Consider the following 16,040-nt stretch of genomic DNA (forward strand, 5'->3'; position numbering starts at 1 on the left):
CAATCCATACAGAAGGAGTTCTCCCTCGAGGTTGCTGACGCATAAGCATTGTCGTTGGTGGTGGTGGAAGAACATTCCAGTTCACCCTCCCAGTCACCGGTAAATATCTACTTCCACAGTCACAGGTTGCTGACGCAGAAGCATTGTCGTTGGTGGACGTTCCGGTGCATGAATCTGGAATACGAACGCAGTTAAGCGTTTGAATCTGAAATATGAACGCAGTGTACTTCTCCATAAGGATTACGCTACCACCACCGTCAAAACACCGACTTTCGATATCCTGTTAATAAAACATACAGTTATAGCATTAGGGTTACGTGTCGGGCCTTAAGTAAACATACAATCCGACTTTCGAAAATATATTGTTAAAAATAATAAATATAATAATAAAAATAACATATGCACATTTAAAAAAAATGATGATATAAGTCTAGACCCGGCAAACGTGTCGGGCCGGGGGTCGGGTAGGGTTACGCTACCACCACCACCACCATACCCGCCTAACCACCACCACCACCACTACCACCACAGTCACCACCACACCCGCCTAACCACCACCAACACCACCATCTCTTCCACCACAACCACCACCACACCCGCCTAACCACCACCACCACTACCACTACCACCATAGCCACCACCACCACAACCACCACCACCACCACCACCACAGCAACCACCACCACCACCACCACAGCCGTCAATCCCCACCACCACAACCACCACCACCACAACCAGGACCACCACCACCACCACCACAGCCACCACCACCACCACAGCCTACCCACCACCACCAACAACAACAACCCAGCCGACCCACCACCACCACCACCACCACCACAAACCGCCAAAATAAAACCACAAAAGAACAAGGGTAAACAAACCTTGAATATTCCGACCATATAGACCGATACGAGAGCAAAAACTATGCGAGAGACGCGTGTGGTCCCCTTCCGGATTGTTATCGTGTGGTCCAGAACTCGTTCAAAAAATAACCATAAAAGGAAGTGAAACTGAACTTCAATAAGACCCGTATGGGTCGATCAGAGGCATATGCAAGTGGGGTGTCATAAATGTCCTGTCAACTTTTCAGAAAAGGTAGGTGGATATGGGTCTCATCGGGCTATACGAGGCATATGGGCTGAAAAGTTGTAAGGATCCGTGCTCACCATAGGCGCGTTTGAAGTGTATAAAGGGTACACTATAACCAATTTATCAGCTCCTGTACAGGAGGATAAACTGGTTAAGGCTTGTGTGTTCTGTGCGAGTTGTGCGAGTTCGAATCCCGGGGGAGGCCGGTCTGATACAGAAGGACCCCTCCCTTTTTATTTGACATTTTTTACTATTCATTTATTTATATTAATTATAACAATAATAAATAATAAAAATAATAATAATAATAATAATAATAACAATAAAACCCTTAATTAGCAACAATTTTAAAAAAATTATAAAAAAAAAATTGTTGCGTACACTATGTTTCACGGATGCTACACCTAACACAAGTCAATAACTTCTTTTTGTCGAGTTCTATTACTACGTAGTAACGCCCTACCCTATGCAATATGAGACATGTACATTGTCTCCCATTCCATAGCTTCTATACTTCGGTATATATTCCAAAGTCCATTTGGTACTGGCATCGGGCTATCATCCGCTAACTTAACCATGATGAAATGGCTATCTTCGACATAAGCAATCGTTAAAATGGAATGGTTCGGGTAAACCTGCGGTCCATCGAACATTAGGAAGTAAGTTTGACAAACACCGTTGCTTAAATGTTGAACAATCACCCCAAATTTTTGAGCCACCAACAACCCTGTGTAGGGCAACCACATCCAACATGCCAGAGGTGCATGTTCAACATTTAACCAATTTATCGATCGATACACATTTTTGTAACATCCCTTGTCCAATGATTCGAGTATATGGCCCCAACGCTTTTTGTTAATGAACATCTCGTCGAGTAGCTCTTGGCGGACCCACTTCCATTCTTTCTGGTCATACCCCAAACCCATAGCTATGGATCGAAACCCATAGTTACCATCCAGCTGGGCATCTTCGATATGTGTTATGTATCTCCGATAGCTAGATGGAAGCCAATCCTTAAAACGCTCGATCACGTTTTTGTACCTATAATTGGCAAAAAAAAAAAAAAACTAAAAAATATTAAAAAATAAAAAAATTGAAAAAGAATTCTAAATATATGTATGTATATACGTATGTACCTATGCCCGGCCAACAGTGGAAAGTCTTTATCTATAATCGGAAGTGTATTTTTTTCTTCTTTGTTTTTCTTTGAACGACTACGTCGCACATTTGGCTTTTGAGTTAGTCATTCCTCTGTGATTCGGGTTGTTTATCTTTACGTCTCGCAAGGTCTTCATTCTTTTGTTGTTTTACTTTCGTAGTTGGGCGGCCCCGCGTATCTTGTTGTACCTCAGGCGGTTGATGGTCAGTCATACTTGGATTCAACACCGCTTTCATCTTCGACAACATACTTTGTAACACTAGAGGTGGCTGCGTATGTAGTTGCTGTGTGTGTTTATCCATTTCCGCCTGAATATTACACTCGTCTTGATTAAGTTCTTCTGTCGAAAAATCAAGTTTTGTCCAAAATTTATCTATCGCGGCAAGTGGAATTTTTGCAACATGTTTTTCAAGAATCATTGTTAAAACATAAAGTATAATGATGATTATATTCTATGGATCGAAGCATATGTTATAGTTGTTATGTTACCTGTATTTTCCCACCACTCCATCTGACAAGCACATGGCAACCCACAACCCGTAGAAAGTTTGTGGCCACAAGTCCCCCCTCCAGCCCTCAACGCATTTAGCTTCTTCCTCTCGACAACCAATAACTCTAAGGCTTTTTGGGAAACATTACCGCGTAGGTTGTCAAAAAATGGAAATCTGTGGTCCCCCATTTGCACGGACCTACTCTCCTCAAAACTAACTTTTATTTGTATCTTTTGTGACTCTACAACTTTGCCAACAAGACACACAAGTCTATGGAGCGAGTTGTTTGGCCCTTTAATGTATCTCTTAAACTTAGAATGCTGGCTTTCAACTCTGTTGGTTGTATGTTGACCAAAATTGGGGACTGTGTTAGTCCAAGCTGAAACGAACTCTTCTTTATAATCTTTCAGCCACACATCATACAAATAATCCAGAACATCTGAAAAAAATTGAATACAATGAGTTGTACTGTTTGTATGTATATATGTATGGATGAATGTATGTAAACTAATATAATATGTACCTGATCGTCCGTCATTGACCAGTCGCGTGAAAAGCCGTTGAAAGTTATAATTGTATATCGTCGGAATAGGAGAATTACACAGTCGAGACCAAGAAAGCTTGAATATTCTCCAGTCTTCATCCGTAAATTTTGCCCGACAGTGTTTTAGAATATTCTGTGAGATGTGCCACCTACATAGCAATTTGGAAGCTTTTGGGAATACTTTATCGCAAGCATTCATAAAAGCTTGATCCCTATCTGTTACAATTACACGTGGCACCATGCAATCTACCAACAATTCTTTGAGCTTCTCCAGGACCCATAAGAAGTTATCTTTTTTTTCATTAGAGACAAACGCATGAGCCACACAAAAAGACTTGTGTGTCGATGTCACACCCACAACTTGAATAAACGGAAGCTTATACTCATTCGTCTTGTAGGTAGCATCAATCATCAACACATGTGGGAATGCACGCCGCATGTTGTACGAGTCCGGATGAACGAAAAAAACCTCCTCGACCGCGTTTGTGGAGGGATTCACTCTTGTGAAATAAACGTACCTTTCTTCTTGCAACATGCTCTCCAATATCTGCATTGGAGTTCGATCGCCGTACATTTTTCGTTTAATCTTTTTAATCACGTTTTGTACATCTTGTAGAATGCACACGCTATGTGGGTACTGATTTCTTATGGTTAAATGTATATTTATAGGCTCCATGTTTAAAGTCTCTCCACCAGTGATTCTTCGTCCGGGGTCAGCCTTCTACCAAACGCGTGGCCCTCGAGATATTCAGCAGGCTCATGGTTGTGAACGTTTTTCTTCTCCACAAGGCTCCAACTACCACTACTTGAGTCTAGTTTCCCTATCAGACTAAAAGGACAGCCAACCTTTTTGCTACCGGAACGCCGAACGGATGCTTTACTTTTGGGTTCGCCGCCAAGATCGCATTGCAACCATATCTTCACTGTCCTTGCTGACGCACCTTCGCCTTTTTTCCTCGTTCTTTGGGTGACAATGACGTAACCTTTCACAACTTCTCTTTTGTATACCCAATTCTTCAATTCTTCAAGTGACCCAAATACCTCAAAAAAAAGGTTCATTAGAAATCCACATAAATGAAATTAATATATTAATTTGTCGAAATAACAATAAAAAAAACTCGGGTTCAACATCGGGTTCGGGTTAATATGTATGACACATTTTAGGGTTTGTATGAAATTTCGTGTCATACACTTTCTATTTTTAATCAGTATACATGCCTCGTTCGTGTTCGTTCGGTTCATTTACAAGCCTAAGTAATCTGTTTTTAACAAAATATTTCACCAGAACATATATAATATTTCACCAAAATGATAACGAAATCGGGTTAATATGTATGACACAATTTCGGGTCGGGTTCAGGTTAAACATTTTCTAGATTTCTCCTACCTAATAAATATTATATACATACGAATAATACGTATACAAAATCATTTTATCCACTATAAAATTATATCAACATTATGTAACACGAATAACACGTAATTGACGGTTATGTCATACCTTTTTTGTTTTTTTCTCGTCATTAGCACCTTCCTCGTTAGCAGGTTCCTCGTTAGCACGCTCGTCGTCGTGAACACCTTCCTCGTTAGCAGGTTCGTCGTCGTCAACATCCTCCTAAAAGTGCATTACACCTTCCTCGATTTCGTTATCATTTTCCTCAAAGTCCTTAGCACATTCCTCGACTTCGTTATCATTTTCCTCAAAGTCGTTAGCACCTTCTTCGACTTCGTTATCATTTTTCTCATACTCCTTAGCACCTTCCTGATACTCTAACTTGTGTTTGTTTTCCGTATACGAATGGTAAGTCCCGTATTCGTGTCGCGGATAACTTTAGGCAATGTAAGATGGTTTCCCCTCATCTACAAACACCTGGTTCAAGTCAGGTAACGTGGGTCGCACACCCCCGTCATCACAACGAGGCACGGACACAACCTCCTCCTCACCTCGATCAACGTCGGATAACCAAACGCTTTCGGAGACGTACGACTGGTTCGAATCTTCGCCAAAAATATTACCAATGCCCTAAAACGACATCTTTATACTTCACGGTCTCAACCAAATTTTTTAGTTAAGAATCTTTAGGAGTTCAGTCGGAATTTTGCGAGTTTGAAAGAATTGGAACAAAAAATCCCGTATGTTTTGGGTAAATAAACATTTTTGGTCAATAAGGGTCGTATGGGTCGATAAGGGTTATATGGGTCACTTTCACGCTTTTTCAGACTGAACTCCTTTCATGTCAGTAATTATACCTTAAATTCATCAATAGTCGTGCCGATAAGCCTCTCATTGCTCAATGAGAGGCGTATAGGGTTTAATGCTCCAACTACCACAACCTTATATGCCTCTCATAGGGCAATGAGGGGCTTATCAAAACCGTTTTTCTGGCACATTAATTGCTTTCACACTATATACTCCGCTTATTGCTCTATATGCCACCTCGGGGGGGGGGGGGTGTGCACACTCAAAAAGTAGGGGTGTGTCAATACCCTCACCCTAAAAGTTAAAGTTTGTTGCCACATAAGCATGCCATATCACCAAAACGTAAAGTTTTTTTCGCCATATAAGCTTGCCATATCATAATTTTTTTGTCACATAAGCATGTCACGTCATAAAAAAAAAAAAAAAAAAAAAAAAAAAAAAAAAAAAAAAAAAACTAACTGCGTCAAGATTCAGTTAGTTTAGGATCGTTGGAGGAAAATACATTCAAAGTTAAGACTATGTTTAAACATCTCCTTAGCTGAGATTAATCTTGGTCAATAGATGAAAGTTTGGATTATTAAATCCTATAACCCAAAATGTAAATTTATGTTTCCACATTTAGAATTGTCAGGTTCACGTCATGAATTGTTTAACCTAAACACGACCTATATTTTATTGTGTCACAAACATCAACCTTAAGCCGCAAACACTTAAAATAGTGTAACTTGAACACGATCCATTCAATTCACTAATCTAAACATATCAAACGAATTAAAGAAGTAAAAAAAGCTAGCATATCCACCTTATAATCAAGCGGATAAAATAGATTAACCCAAACATGACTCGTTTATTATAGATAATAAATGTGTTGACCCAAAACCTAAAAATTCGAATTAATGGTAGTTTTTAGAATTGCCACCGGCCGCTAGAGTTTTTCTTTTTCTTTTTCTAGTTATCCATATTCTATAGTAGTGGTAAAAAGACCCATATAATCGTGAATTCTTGATTGTGCAAAATAACATCAAAACTCATGGATTAACTCGTTACATACAACATACCCATTTTATGCCATGCTTTGTTTTCCCCCAACAACACACTTTCTCGGGATTCAACCTCATATCACTTGAGCCAAATTTCTTTACATATTCCTTGAAATTAATTCAATTCAATCCCACCACCATTGCCATCGCTCTCTTAAACCCATCTCCATCCTCCTTGATGATTAATAATATACAATCAATTCATCACACCAAATGATTACATTCTCCAATTGACCGATATGATGGGGTCAAATCCCTACAACAAATTCTTCATTTTCTCCCAATTTTAGGTATCTCTTTCTTCATCTATACGTGTTTCTGCGTTTCCAATGCTTCATGCATGCATCCATCACCACAACATGATGCTACAAACGATTCTTCGTGAATTCGCATTGTGATTTAAGATTTAAGGAGTTTTGAGGTCATGGTGTGGAATGATTAAATGGTTGAGTGTTTTGAAATCCGATAAACCGTTTCTTGATGCAGGGAGGTGTGATCAAGATTTGCAATTCCTATTAGGGGTTGTTTTGGTGCAGAATGGCCTCAACACCTGATTGTGCACCTCTTATGAAGGCTACATCCCATGGGGTTTTCCAAGGAGATAGTCCTCTTCATTATGCACTCCCTCTTGTAATTTTACAAATGTGCCTTGTGCTCATACTCACTCGAGTCCTCGCTTACCTTTTAAAGCCGTTAAGGCAACCTCGAGTAGTTGCAGAGATCGTAGTAAGTTGTTTCTCCTCATCTAAAACTAATATGTTGCTATTTTTTTATATAATGCACATGTACGTAATGCTTTAAATGGGTGCTGACAACTTTGTTTAACAGGGTGGAGTTTTGCTTGGGCCTTCGGCTTTGGGCCGAAACAAAGCATATCTTCATACGGTTTTTCCTCCAAGAAGTCTTACAGTGTTAGACACACTAGCTAACATCGGGCTTCTGTTTTTCCTTTTTCTCGTTGGGCTCGAGCTTGACTTGAACTCCCTTCGCCGGACGGGTAAGAAAGCGCTGTCTATAGCCATGGCAGGAATCAGCCTCCCGTTCATCTTAGGCATCGGTGTTTCATTTATACTTATTGGGACAATCTCTGGAGGTGTGGACGAAGGCCCATTTATTGTTTTCATGGGTGTCGCCATGTCGATTACAGCTTTCCCAGTACTCGCGCGTATTTTAGCCGAACTCAAGCTCTTGACTACGGATGTAGGGAAAATGGCGATGTCAGCAGCCGCGGTAAACGACGTGGTGGCTTGGATTTTACTTGCACTAGCTGTTGCTTTGTCGGGTACAGGTCGTTCGCCACTTGTTGCACTATGGGTTTTCTTGTGTGCCTCGGGTTTTGTTCTTTTGTGCTCGTTTTTGGTCCCACGTGTATTCAATTGGATGTCCCAACGGTGCCCGAATGGTGAGCCGGTTGACGAGTTGTACGTTTGTGTGACTCTAGGTGGGGTTTTGGCTGCAAGTTTTGTGACGGATACTATTGGGATTCATGCACTTTTTGGGGCATTTGTTGTTGGAGTTTTGATCCCGAAAGAAGGTCCTTTTGGTGGGGCGTTAGTGGAAAAAGTTGAGGATCTCGTCTCGGGTTTATTTCTACCGCTTTACTTTGTCTCAAGTGGTTTGAAGACGAATGTAGCATCGATCAAAGGGGCTCGGTCGTGGGGGCTGTTACTTTTAGTCATTTTTACAGCTTGTTTTGGGAAGATTGCCGGCTCGGTTGGGGTTTGTCTTATGTGGAAAATGCCGTTCATGGAAGCTCTTGCAATCGGGCTTTTGATGAACACCAAGGGCTTGGTTGAAATCATTGTCCTAAACATCGGGAAAGACCGAGGGGTATAACTCTCTAAGACCATCTGTAGTGTATAGCGTTTTTCACTTAAAAACGTCTCTACCACATAGGTAAATGTTGATACAGAGATGCTTAAGACCCGGCCTAAGGACCACTTTTAGTTTCTTTTTTTTAATTGATCTAAGAACATATAGTTTAGATAAACTTTAAAAAGATAAAAAAAAGTTATAAAAGTGTAAAAACTTAAAAAGTTTAAAATTTATGTACGGTAAACTAAGAGGATATGAACAAATTTATCTTGACTGATTATTTGGTGAAATATCAGGTTCTGAACGATGAAACATTTGCTATACTGGTGTTAATGGCGCTATTGACGACATTTATCACAACTCCTCTAGTTGTTGCAGTATACAAACCCGCTAAAACGCCATCAAACTCCGAATACAAACACCGAACTCTTGACGGGAGAGGCTCTTCCACAAGCCCGTTCCGTATGTTGTTCTGTTTCCACAGTGTAAGAAACATACCAACCATGATCAATCTAATTGAGGTTTTACGCGGGACTGGAAAACGAGAAGTACTTTTGGTTCATGCAATGCACCTAATGGAGCTTTCGGAGAGGTCTTCGGCTATACTAATGGTTCACAAAGCAAGGAAAAACGGGCTCCCGTTTTGGAAGAAGGATACCAATTCGGGTTCTGACCAGATCGTGGTGGCGTTTGAGGCTTTTCAGCAGCTGAGTAGGGTCGCCATCTGGCCAACGACTGCCATATCTGCTGTTTCAAGCATGCATGAAGATATATGTAGTGGCGCAGAGAGCAACCGGGCTGCCATGATTATACTCCCGTTTCATAAGCACCTTAGACTCGATGGCCAACTCGAAACCACACGAGCTGAGTACAGGTAATCAAATCATATCTCTTAACTATATATAACTAGTATTAAGTTCCCACGTGTTTGCGGTGGAGGCGTAAAACCCTGACAAATAGCACCAATGTCGCAGCACCACCAGCAACCAACAACACTAAAGTTGTGGTGTGTTAATGCGGATAAATAAGATCTAAACGTAAAACATAGAAAATAATAACTAACTTGATTTAGGACCCGCGCGTTGCGACGAACCTGTCAAACGGTAAATAAATAGACGACAAAAAACGTTGAACCACACACGCACGTTGCGTCAGTTAACTTGCAAAATTTGGAACGAAGCGTAAAATAAAACGTAAAAACGTTGAACTACACACGAACGTTGCGTCGTGTTAACTGTTAACTCACAAAATCTAGAACAAAACGTAAAACAAAAGTTATGCGAAATATGACTGTAGGGAGCAAAGTTGAAAGTTAAAAAGTTGTGTTTGTATTACAATTGAATACTTTTAGATATGCTAATTATATAACTTTTGTATTTTCAGACACGTGAACAAAAAGGTCTTGGAGTACGCCCCGTGTTCAGTCGGGATCTTAGTCGACCGCGGTTTTGGTGGGACCTCTCATATCGCGGCGAGCAATGTCAACTCCCTAGTAACGGTCTTATTCTTCGGCGGCCAAGATGACCACGAGGCATTAGCCTATGGGGCCCGGATGGCTGAGCATCCCGGTATCAACCTTATTGTAGCCCGGTTCCTTCTCAACCCTAGTGCAACCGCCACCTCTGGATCCATCACCATCGACATCAAAGAATCCAACACCATCGAAACTCAAACTTCGGACAACGATGTAATTGAAGAATTTAAGAAAAAGTTTTTGTTGAAGTACAACACGGTGAAGTACGAGGAGAGAGTGGTAGCGGACGCCTCTGAGACAGAGGCGATGATTCGGGAATATGGTAGGAGTAACCTGTTTCTAGTGGGGAGGATGCCAGAAGGTGTGGTTGTGGAGTTTCTGAAGAAGAATAGCGAGTGCCCCGAAATGGGACCCGTCGGGAACCTTTTGATTTCACCAAGTTTCACAACTGCAGCATCTGTGTTGGTGGTGCAGCAGTATCATACACAATTGTCTTTGCATTCATTGGCTTCTTTAAGGGAAGATGGTACAACTGATTGGGTGGATAGTTGATGATTGAGGATTCTAATTTTCTAATTAATCTCATAACATCGGACACCCTTTTCAGTTTGATGTTAAAAGATGTATAGGATTTCTATGTGTATAAAATAGAAAAAGGTAACGATCATTGGGATACAAAATGTAGAAAACATATAAAAGAGTGACACGAGTAACTAAAGGGGGTTTTGAACTCCGAAACTTTAACAACTTTCTATACTTTTATTTGTTTCATTAGCGTGGTAAGTCCACTTTCGTCATATGTTTTCAGATTCTTCATAGTACTGTCATGGCCACAAAAACAATGAGTGGCGTTGTAACGGCAATGATGATGATGATTGTGGTGGTGGCGATTCAATCTGTTTGGTTTAACGTACTTTCTCAGTTAAATTTGAAGGAATGTTGAATTAATTCTGTCCCACAGAATATATTATCTCCTGAACTTAAATTTCTTTTCAGACAAATTTCGTTAACCGAATTCTACTAGAAAACTAGGTAATTGCGACTAAAATTTGCGACCAAGATAAGACGGTGGCAAAATTGCGACCAGTTTGCGACAAACCAAAACAGACACCAATTTAAAGAAAAACCCAGATTTGGTCGCATGACGGTCGCAGATTTTGTGACCGTATTTTTTCAGTCGCATATCAGTTGATAGTGGTGGGAAAAACATCGCAAATACAAGAAAAATAAGAAAGATCGTGGTATTGGATTTCTATCCCGTATATTTGGTCGTCCAAAAATCCGATTAATAGTTTCTTGTTTACACAATATACAATATACAAATGTGTTAGTGGGTTGTTTAGGCTACACAAACCCGCGTTCAGTTGAAGCAAGTCATTTAGGGCATCCTGGTATGTGTCTGTGACGGACCTTGCAACGTGTTAGAGGTTAGTTTAGCATATTAGGCGATAACAAGTAATTTATAGCCTCCTGATGCACGTGTGTAATATTACTTTGAAATATTGGGCTTTGCCAGGCGTTAGTAGGTTGTGTTGTTTACCACAAACCCATTTTTGGGCATCAGGATCCTTGTCTAATATTACTTTTACTCTATTATGGGAGGAGGGGTGGTTCACTAGTGATAGTTTATATCACTCCCATTATCCAATCAAATCATGCCATGTCATCAACCATTTTTCTATCACTCACAACCTTTTTTAGTAGGGGTGGTCATCACTCACCACCACACCCAATAATTTCCCCCCAACCAACAATTACACTCACAAAACAAAACTATCACGCGTTGAAAATATCACGAAAATGGATTGCGTTGAAATTATAACGCGTGGAACTTGTGTTGACGGGGTGGTAAAATGATAATATAACGCGTGATGGAAATTTCCGTTATTTTATAACGTAACCGCCCCGGGTTACCTTAGGCATTGCAATATGTTAGTGGGTTGTTTTGACTACATAAACTCATATTGGGTTATAAAAGTAGTTTTAGGTATTATGGCCAATATGTTTGATTATTGTATATAACGAGTTGGCGTCATCCGCGCGTTGCTGCGAAATGTTGATTGTGAAAGTCATTAAAATCGCTTTGTTTTTCATAAGGACCACACCTATTTGTTCCTTTTTTTAACAAATATTACTCTACTCTACTTCACAACAATAATAATAACTTTCCTCTTTTGTCTAAATTTGAACCCAAAACCCTTTTTAAGAGGCATATGTCTCTACCAAAATAAGTTAGCCCCACATTAACAACATTTTTGTTCTTGAGTAATGATCGTAGCTTCTTCTGAAAATTGTTTTTGACTAAAATAATTTATTTTTTTTAATCAAAATGATGGTATAGAATAAAATAACCAAATTTGATGTTATTTTTAGGATGAATATTTTTCTAATTGTATAATGTTTAATTAAATTTATTTATTCTAAAATTTTGTATTATTATTATACACATAATTTTAGAACAGACATGTTCTCTATTTTTTTTTTGCTATAGTTTTTAAAATAGACATGTTCTTTCTTTAAAACATTTATTTTACTATTGGCATTTTTCTAACAATGGGATTTCTTTGTGACAAATTAATTTTCTTTCAATACATTCGGAATCAATTGATTTATTTATGATTTGAAAATATCATAAACTTATATTAAAATCTTTTAAAAGTAAATCGAAACAAACTTAAACAAAATAGAATTTTATAAAACTTATATGTATGTAAAAATATTTTTACTAAATGCCTTTAGAAACCAAATATGATTTGTTAATACTCAAAAAACTTATATTTAAACAAACATTGAGTTTCTCTTTTTCCAAAAAAAACCAATGTATACAAAATTTAGATTTAAACTTCTAAAACCTCAAGATTTTGCTTACAAATAAATAAAACTTATATTTTTTTATCGCAACAAAACTTTTAATTTCCAATGATCGGTTCTTCATAATTCCTTTTGATGTGTTTTGATTAAACCAAAACGATTTCCATTTTGTTTTCAGTATTTCCCGCCACAGAAGCCATGCGATACCCTTTTCATCATTTCTTTCTTGGAACTCTTCGAAATTGAACAATCTGGCTCAGTCTATGACTAAATATGATATTTTGGTGTCGGTTTAATGATCAATTATAGAGGTTCGATTTTTTTTGTGTTTTCTATTGTGATTTTTTTCGATAACAGGGGTCCGACATGCAACTTTCGGGATGCCCTGTTCTGTGTTCTTCTTGGTTGAAGATTTTCCCTGTCTGATAAAAGAATTAAACACTCATCCCTGCATATTTTCTTTATCTTCATATTCAACTTTTCAAATTTCCCATTTTACCATCGAAGTCCTCATATTCACCATCATCTATATACTTGGCATGCGGCAAATGGAATGCATATCTACAATATGACTGTCGTCATCTTTAACAGCAGTTTAAATCCTTCATTTGCTTCACTTTCACATTAAAATCAAACCGGATCTGATGCGTGATTCAGGGAAAAGAATTAAAAGAGATATATTTACACTCAACAATCGGACTGTCGAACCGGCCAACCGCTAGATCGGCACCACTGGAAGGTTTCTTCATGGACCAACTATTCACATTCAACCGGGTCGTTCCGATCTAACCTTGAACAAACCACCCTCGTCCATAACAGTATCGCGTTAACAATTCGTAGTAATCGTTGTCTTTGTTTCGTTTTCTAATTTCGGCAATCCTATACAGTTTCGCGTATTTTTCGAGATGATTTTCCATGAAAGAAAAGGGTTAGTATATATAGGCGAGTAAGCGACGTAAAACCTCTTCGAAACGGTGTGACTCTTTGATTGTAAACCGTTTATTATTGAGTTGGTACATTGGTTCATGCGAAGCATGATACAGAACGACACCTTTAATAATTTTCTTGTAACGTATCATCGATTTAATGAATTTAATGAACGGATGTGTTGGTTCATTTGAAGAGGATATCCTTTTCTTTAATAATATATTAATTTTCTTGCAACGTATCATCAATTTAATCAATTTAATGAACGGATGTGTTGGTTCATTTGAAGAGGATATCCTTTTCTTTAATAATTTACTGAACCAATTATGTTAGGCTAGGGGGTATGAGGTTCGTCCCCACCCCGTCGAGGAACGGCGACGGCCGTCACACCGTGCCGCCACCCCCACGTCCCGTCCTAATCGTCGTTCCCTGGACGTTGGCGACGAAGCGAAATTGTGGGCCCCCTCCAAAAAAGTAACCGTTAGATGAAAAGAGGATCCTACAACCACTCCACCCAAGTTATTCAGCAAGCCAGCACATACACCGAACTTGAGAATGTCTGCAGAGCAAGTGGGTGCTGCTGCTGGTGTTGTATCTGAACTTACCAAAGAGAAGATCATGAACCTGTTGCCTCCGGTGAATCGGCGACGGTATGGCCGGCCGAAACCCGGCTCCGGTCGCCGGAGTAAAGGGAGGAGGCAGAGACAAAGTGTGGTGTCGGCTGAGATGAAATGTGAAATGAGGGTTTGAGGGATTTTAGTATGGTTTATATACTAGGGTTTTATTAAGTGGGTTGGGCCCAGGGCCTGTTATCGTGTATTGAGCAGCCCGATAAGTCTCCGAAGCCCGTTTTTACTCCCGTTTCTCATATGTTGTCGTAAAATAAAATTCTAGAGTCGAAACAGTTGAAATTATGCCCCAACGGCTAACTAGACGAGCAAAATATAACCGAGACCAAGAAGGTATTTTACTTTTTTTTCCTTATGTTTTATATAGATTTTAGGATATTTTTAAGTTTTTTTTTTAACTTTATTTTTTTAAGTTTATGTTTTTTTAACTTTATTTAAAAAAAAAAAACATAAAAGTGGTGGAAGACTATGACTAGGACCATCCTCCCATGCCCCCTAGTTTTGGAGGATGATCCATCCTTGGGAGGACTATGATGTGTCGCCTACGTGGCGGATCATCCTCCAAGGATGGTCCATCACCATACCTTGTAGTCTTAATGTAACACCCTTAAATTTATACTAGAATTAATTACTAATTTATACCAAAAGATGATAGTTTAACATAAGTTTCATAAGTATTATACGCCTTAGTCAATTAATGACTAAGGTAGAACGTACGAAGTCGTTTGAGAATTTGTTTACAACCCAAGAACCACTATTTAATAAGTTCAAAACATAGCGGAAGCTTCAACCAATCGTGTTCGGTTCTTCAACATCGCTTGACCACCATCCGAACGATCCATCTAAACACCTAGAATCAAAACCGTTAAAATATTAGTTTTGACATTTTGAACAACACATAAACATTAGGTCCAACATCAAATAATAGAGAAAAAGAAATAAAAATTTTGTTTCTGGTTCCACCGTAACTTACGGTGTCACCGTAAGTTACGGTGAGTCCTGGAAATTTTTGGGGCCATCGTAACACAGTAGTGAACCACCGTAAATCCCTGACCTCTACCGTAATTTACGGTACCACCGTAAATTACGGTAGCACCTGGAAATTTATGTTTTTGTTTGGTTTGGTTATTACACCAAAACCCAAACTCTCGGATTTTAGTTTTCTAGGATGCCAATACGTTAAATCTCGAAATTTTAATATGTTATACAATATCCAATATCAACAAATCAATCTATCACATTCCGGAGCATTAACCATGCCTCACTTGTTTATCCGACCCGTTTGGCTCGTCTACGGAATTTCTTCCTTTTGACGACTACCAACGAGTTCTAGCCAAGTTTTGACCAATTATTCAATATAACGATATCATCGCCTAAATTCATAGCAACCTTTATTCCAAAATTCAACTATGCATATTATGATGATTCAAATTTACTTAATGTAACGGGTCAAGTTACATACCTTAGCGCACGCCCTTCAACCGTGAGTCACCACCGGCTTGTCCACTCGACGTTCCGGTATCTTGTCCTATAGAGTTCAATGCAAGACATGTTTAGAACTCTCTTCAAATCATAATTCGCATAATACACCGAACATCATGATTATGCGTTTAACTCGAAATTTCAGTTTTTAAGCCTTCATAGAGGCATTTCAACAAACACTTCATAGGCAGATTTTTACATGATTAAACTTCACATCCCTAGTTTATCATTTAACCCTATTTTCATATAATTCAACCAATTTATATGTATATTAGCTTCTAATTGCTGAAATCACTTCCAGATTGCTAAATTACACTAGGTTAACAATCTACTTTCTAGTGTTCATCCAAATACACATGACCCACTAATCACCTAT

At 39.0% G+C, this 16,040-nt stretch overlaps 1 protein-coding gene across 1 annotated transcript; it reads left to right on the top strand.

Annotated features, from left to right (window-relative positions):
- Window positions 1-6,581: 6,581 nt before the first annotated feature.
- LOC110930402 (cation/H(+) antiporter 18) lies at window positions 6,582-10,562 on the top strand. Its single transcript, XM_022173701.2, has 4 exons — window positions 6,582-7,252; window positions 7,355-8,356; window positions 8,638-9,215; window positions 9,725-10,562. The coding sequence occupies exons 1-4, from the start codon at window positions 7,064-7,066 to the stop codon at window positions 10,365-10,367; spliced, it is 2,412 nt and encodes an 803-aa protein (XP_022029393.1). The 5' UTR covers window positions 6,582-7,063; the 3' UTR covers window positions 10,368-10,562.
- The last annotated feature ends 5,478 nt before the right edge of the window (window positions 10,563-16,040 follow it).

The sequence above is a fragment of the Helianthus annuus genome, chromosome 3 (assembly GCF_002127325.2).
Source record: "Helianthus annuus cultivar XRQ/B chromosome 3, HanXRQr2.0-SUNRISE, whole genome shotgun sequence".
Lineage (NCBI taxonomy): Eukaryota > Viridiplantae > Streptophyta > Magnoliopsida > Asterales > Asteraceae > Helianthus > Helianthus annuus.

Coding starts and splice junctions, on each gene's coding strand:
- LOC110930402 (XM_022173701.2), top strand. CDS start 7,064: ATGGCCTCAACACCTGATTGTGCACCTCTTATGAAGGCTACATCCCAT. Junction 7,253..7,354: donor GAGTAGTTGCAGAGATCGTA/GTAAGTTGTTTC, acceptor TTTGTTTAACAG/GGTGGAGTTTTGCTTGGGCC. Junction 8,357..8,637: donor ACATCGGGAAAGACCGAGGG/GTATAACTCTCT, acceptor GTGAAATATCAG/GTTCTGAACGATGAAACATT.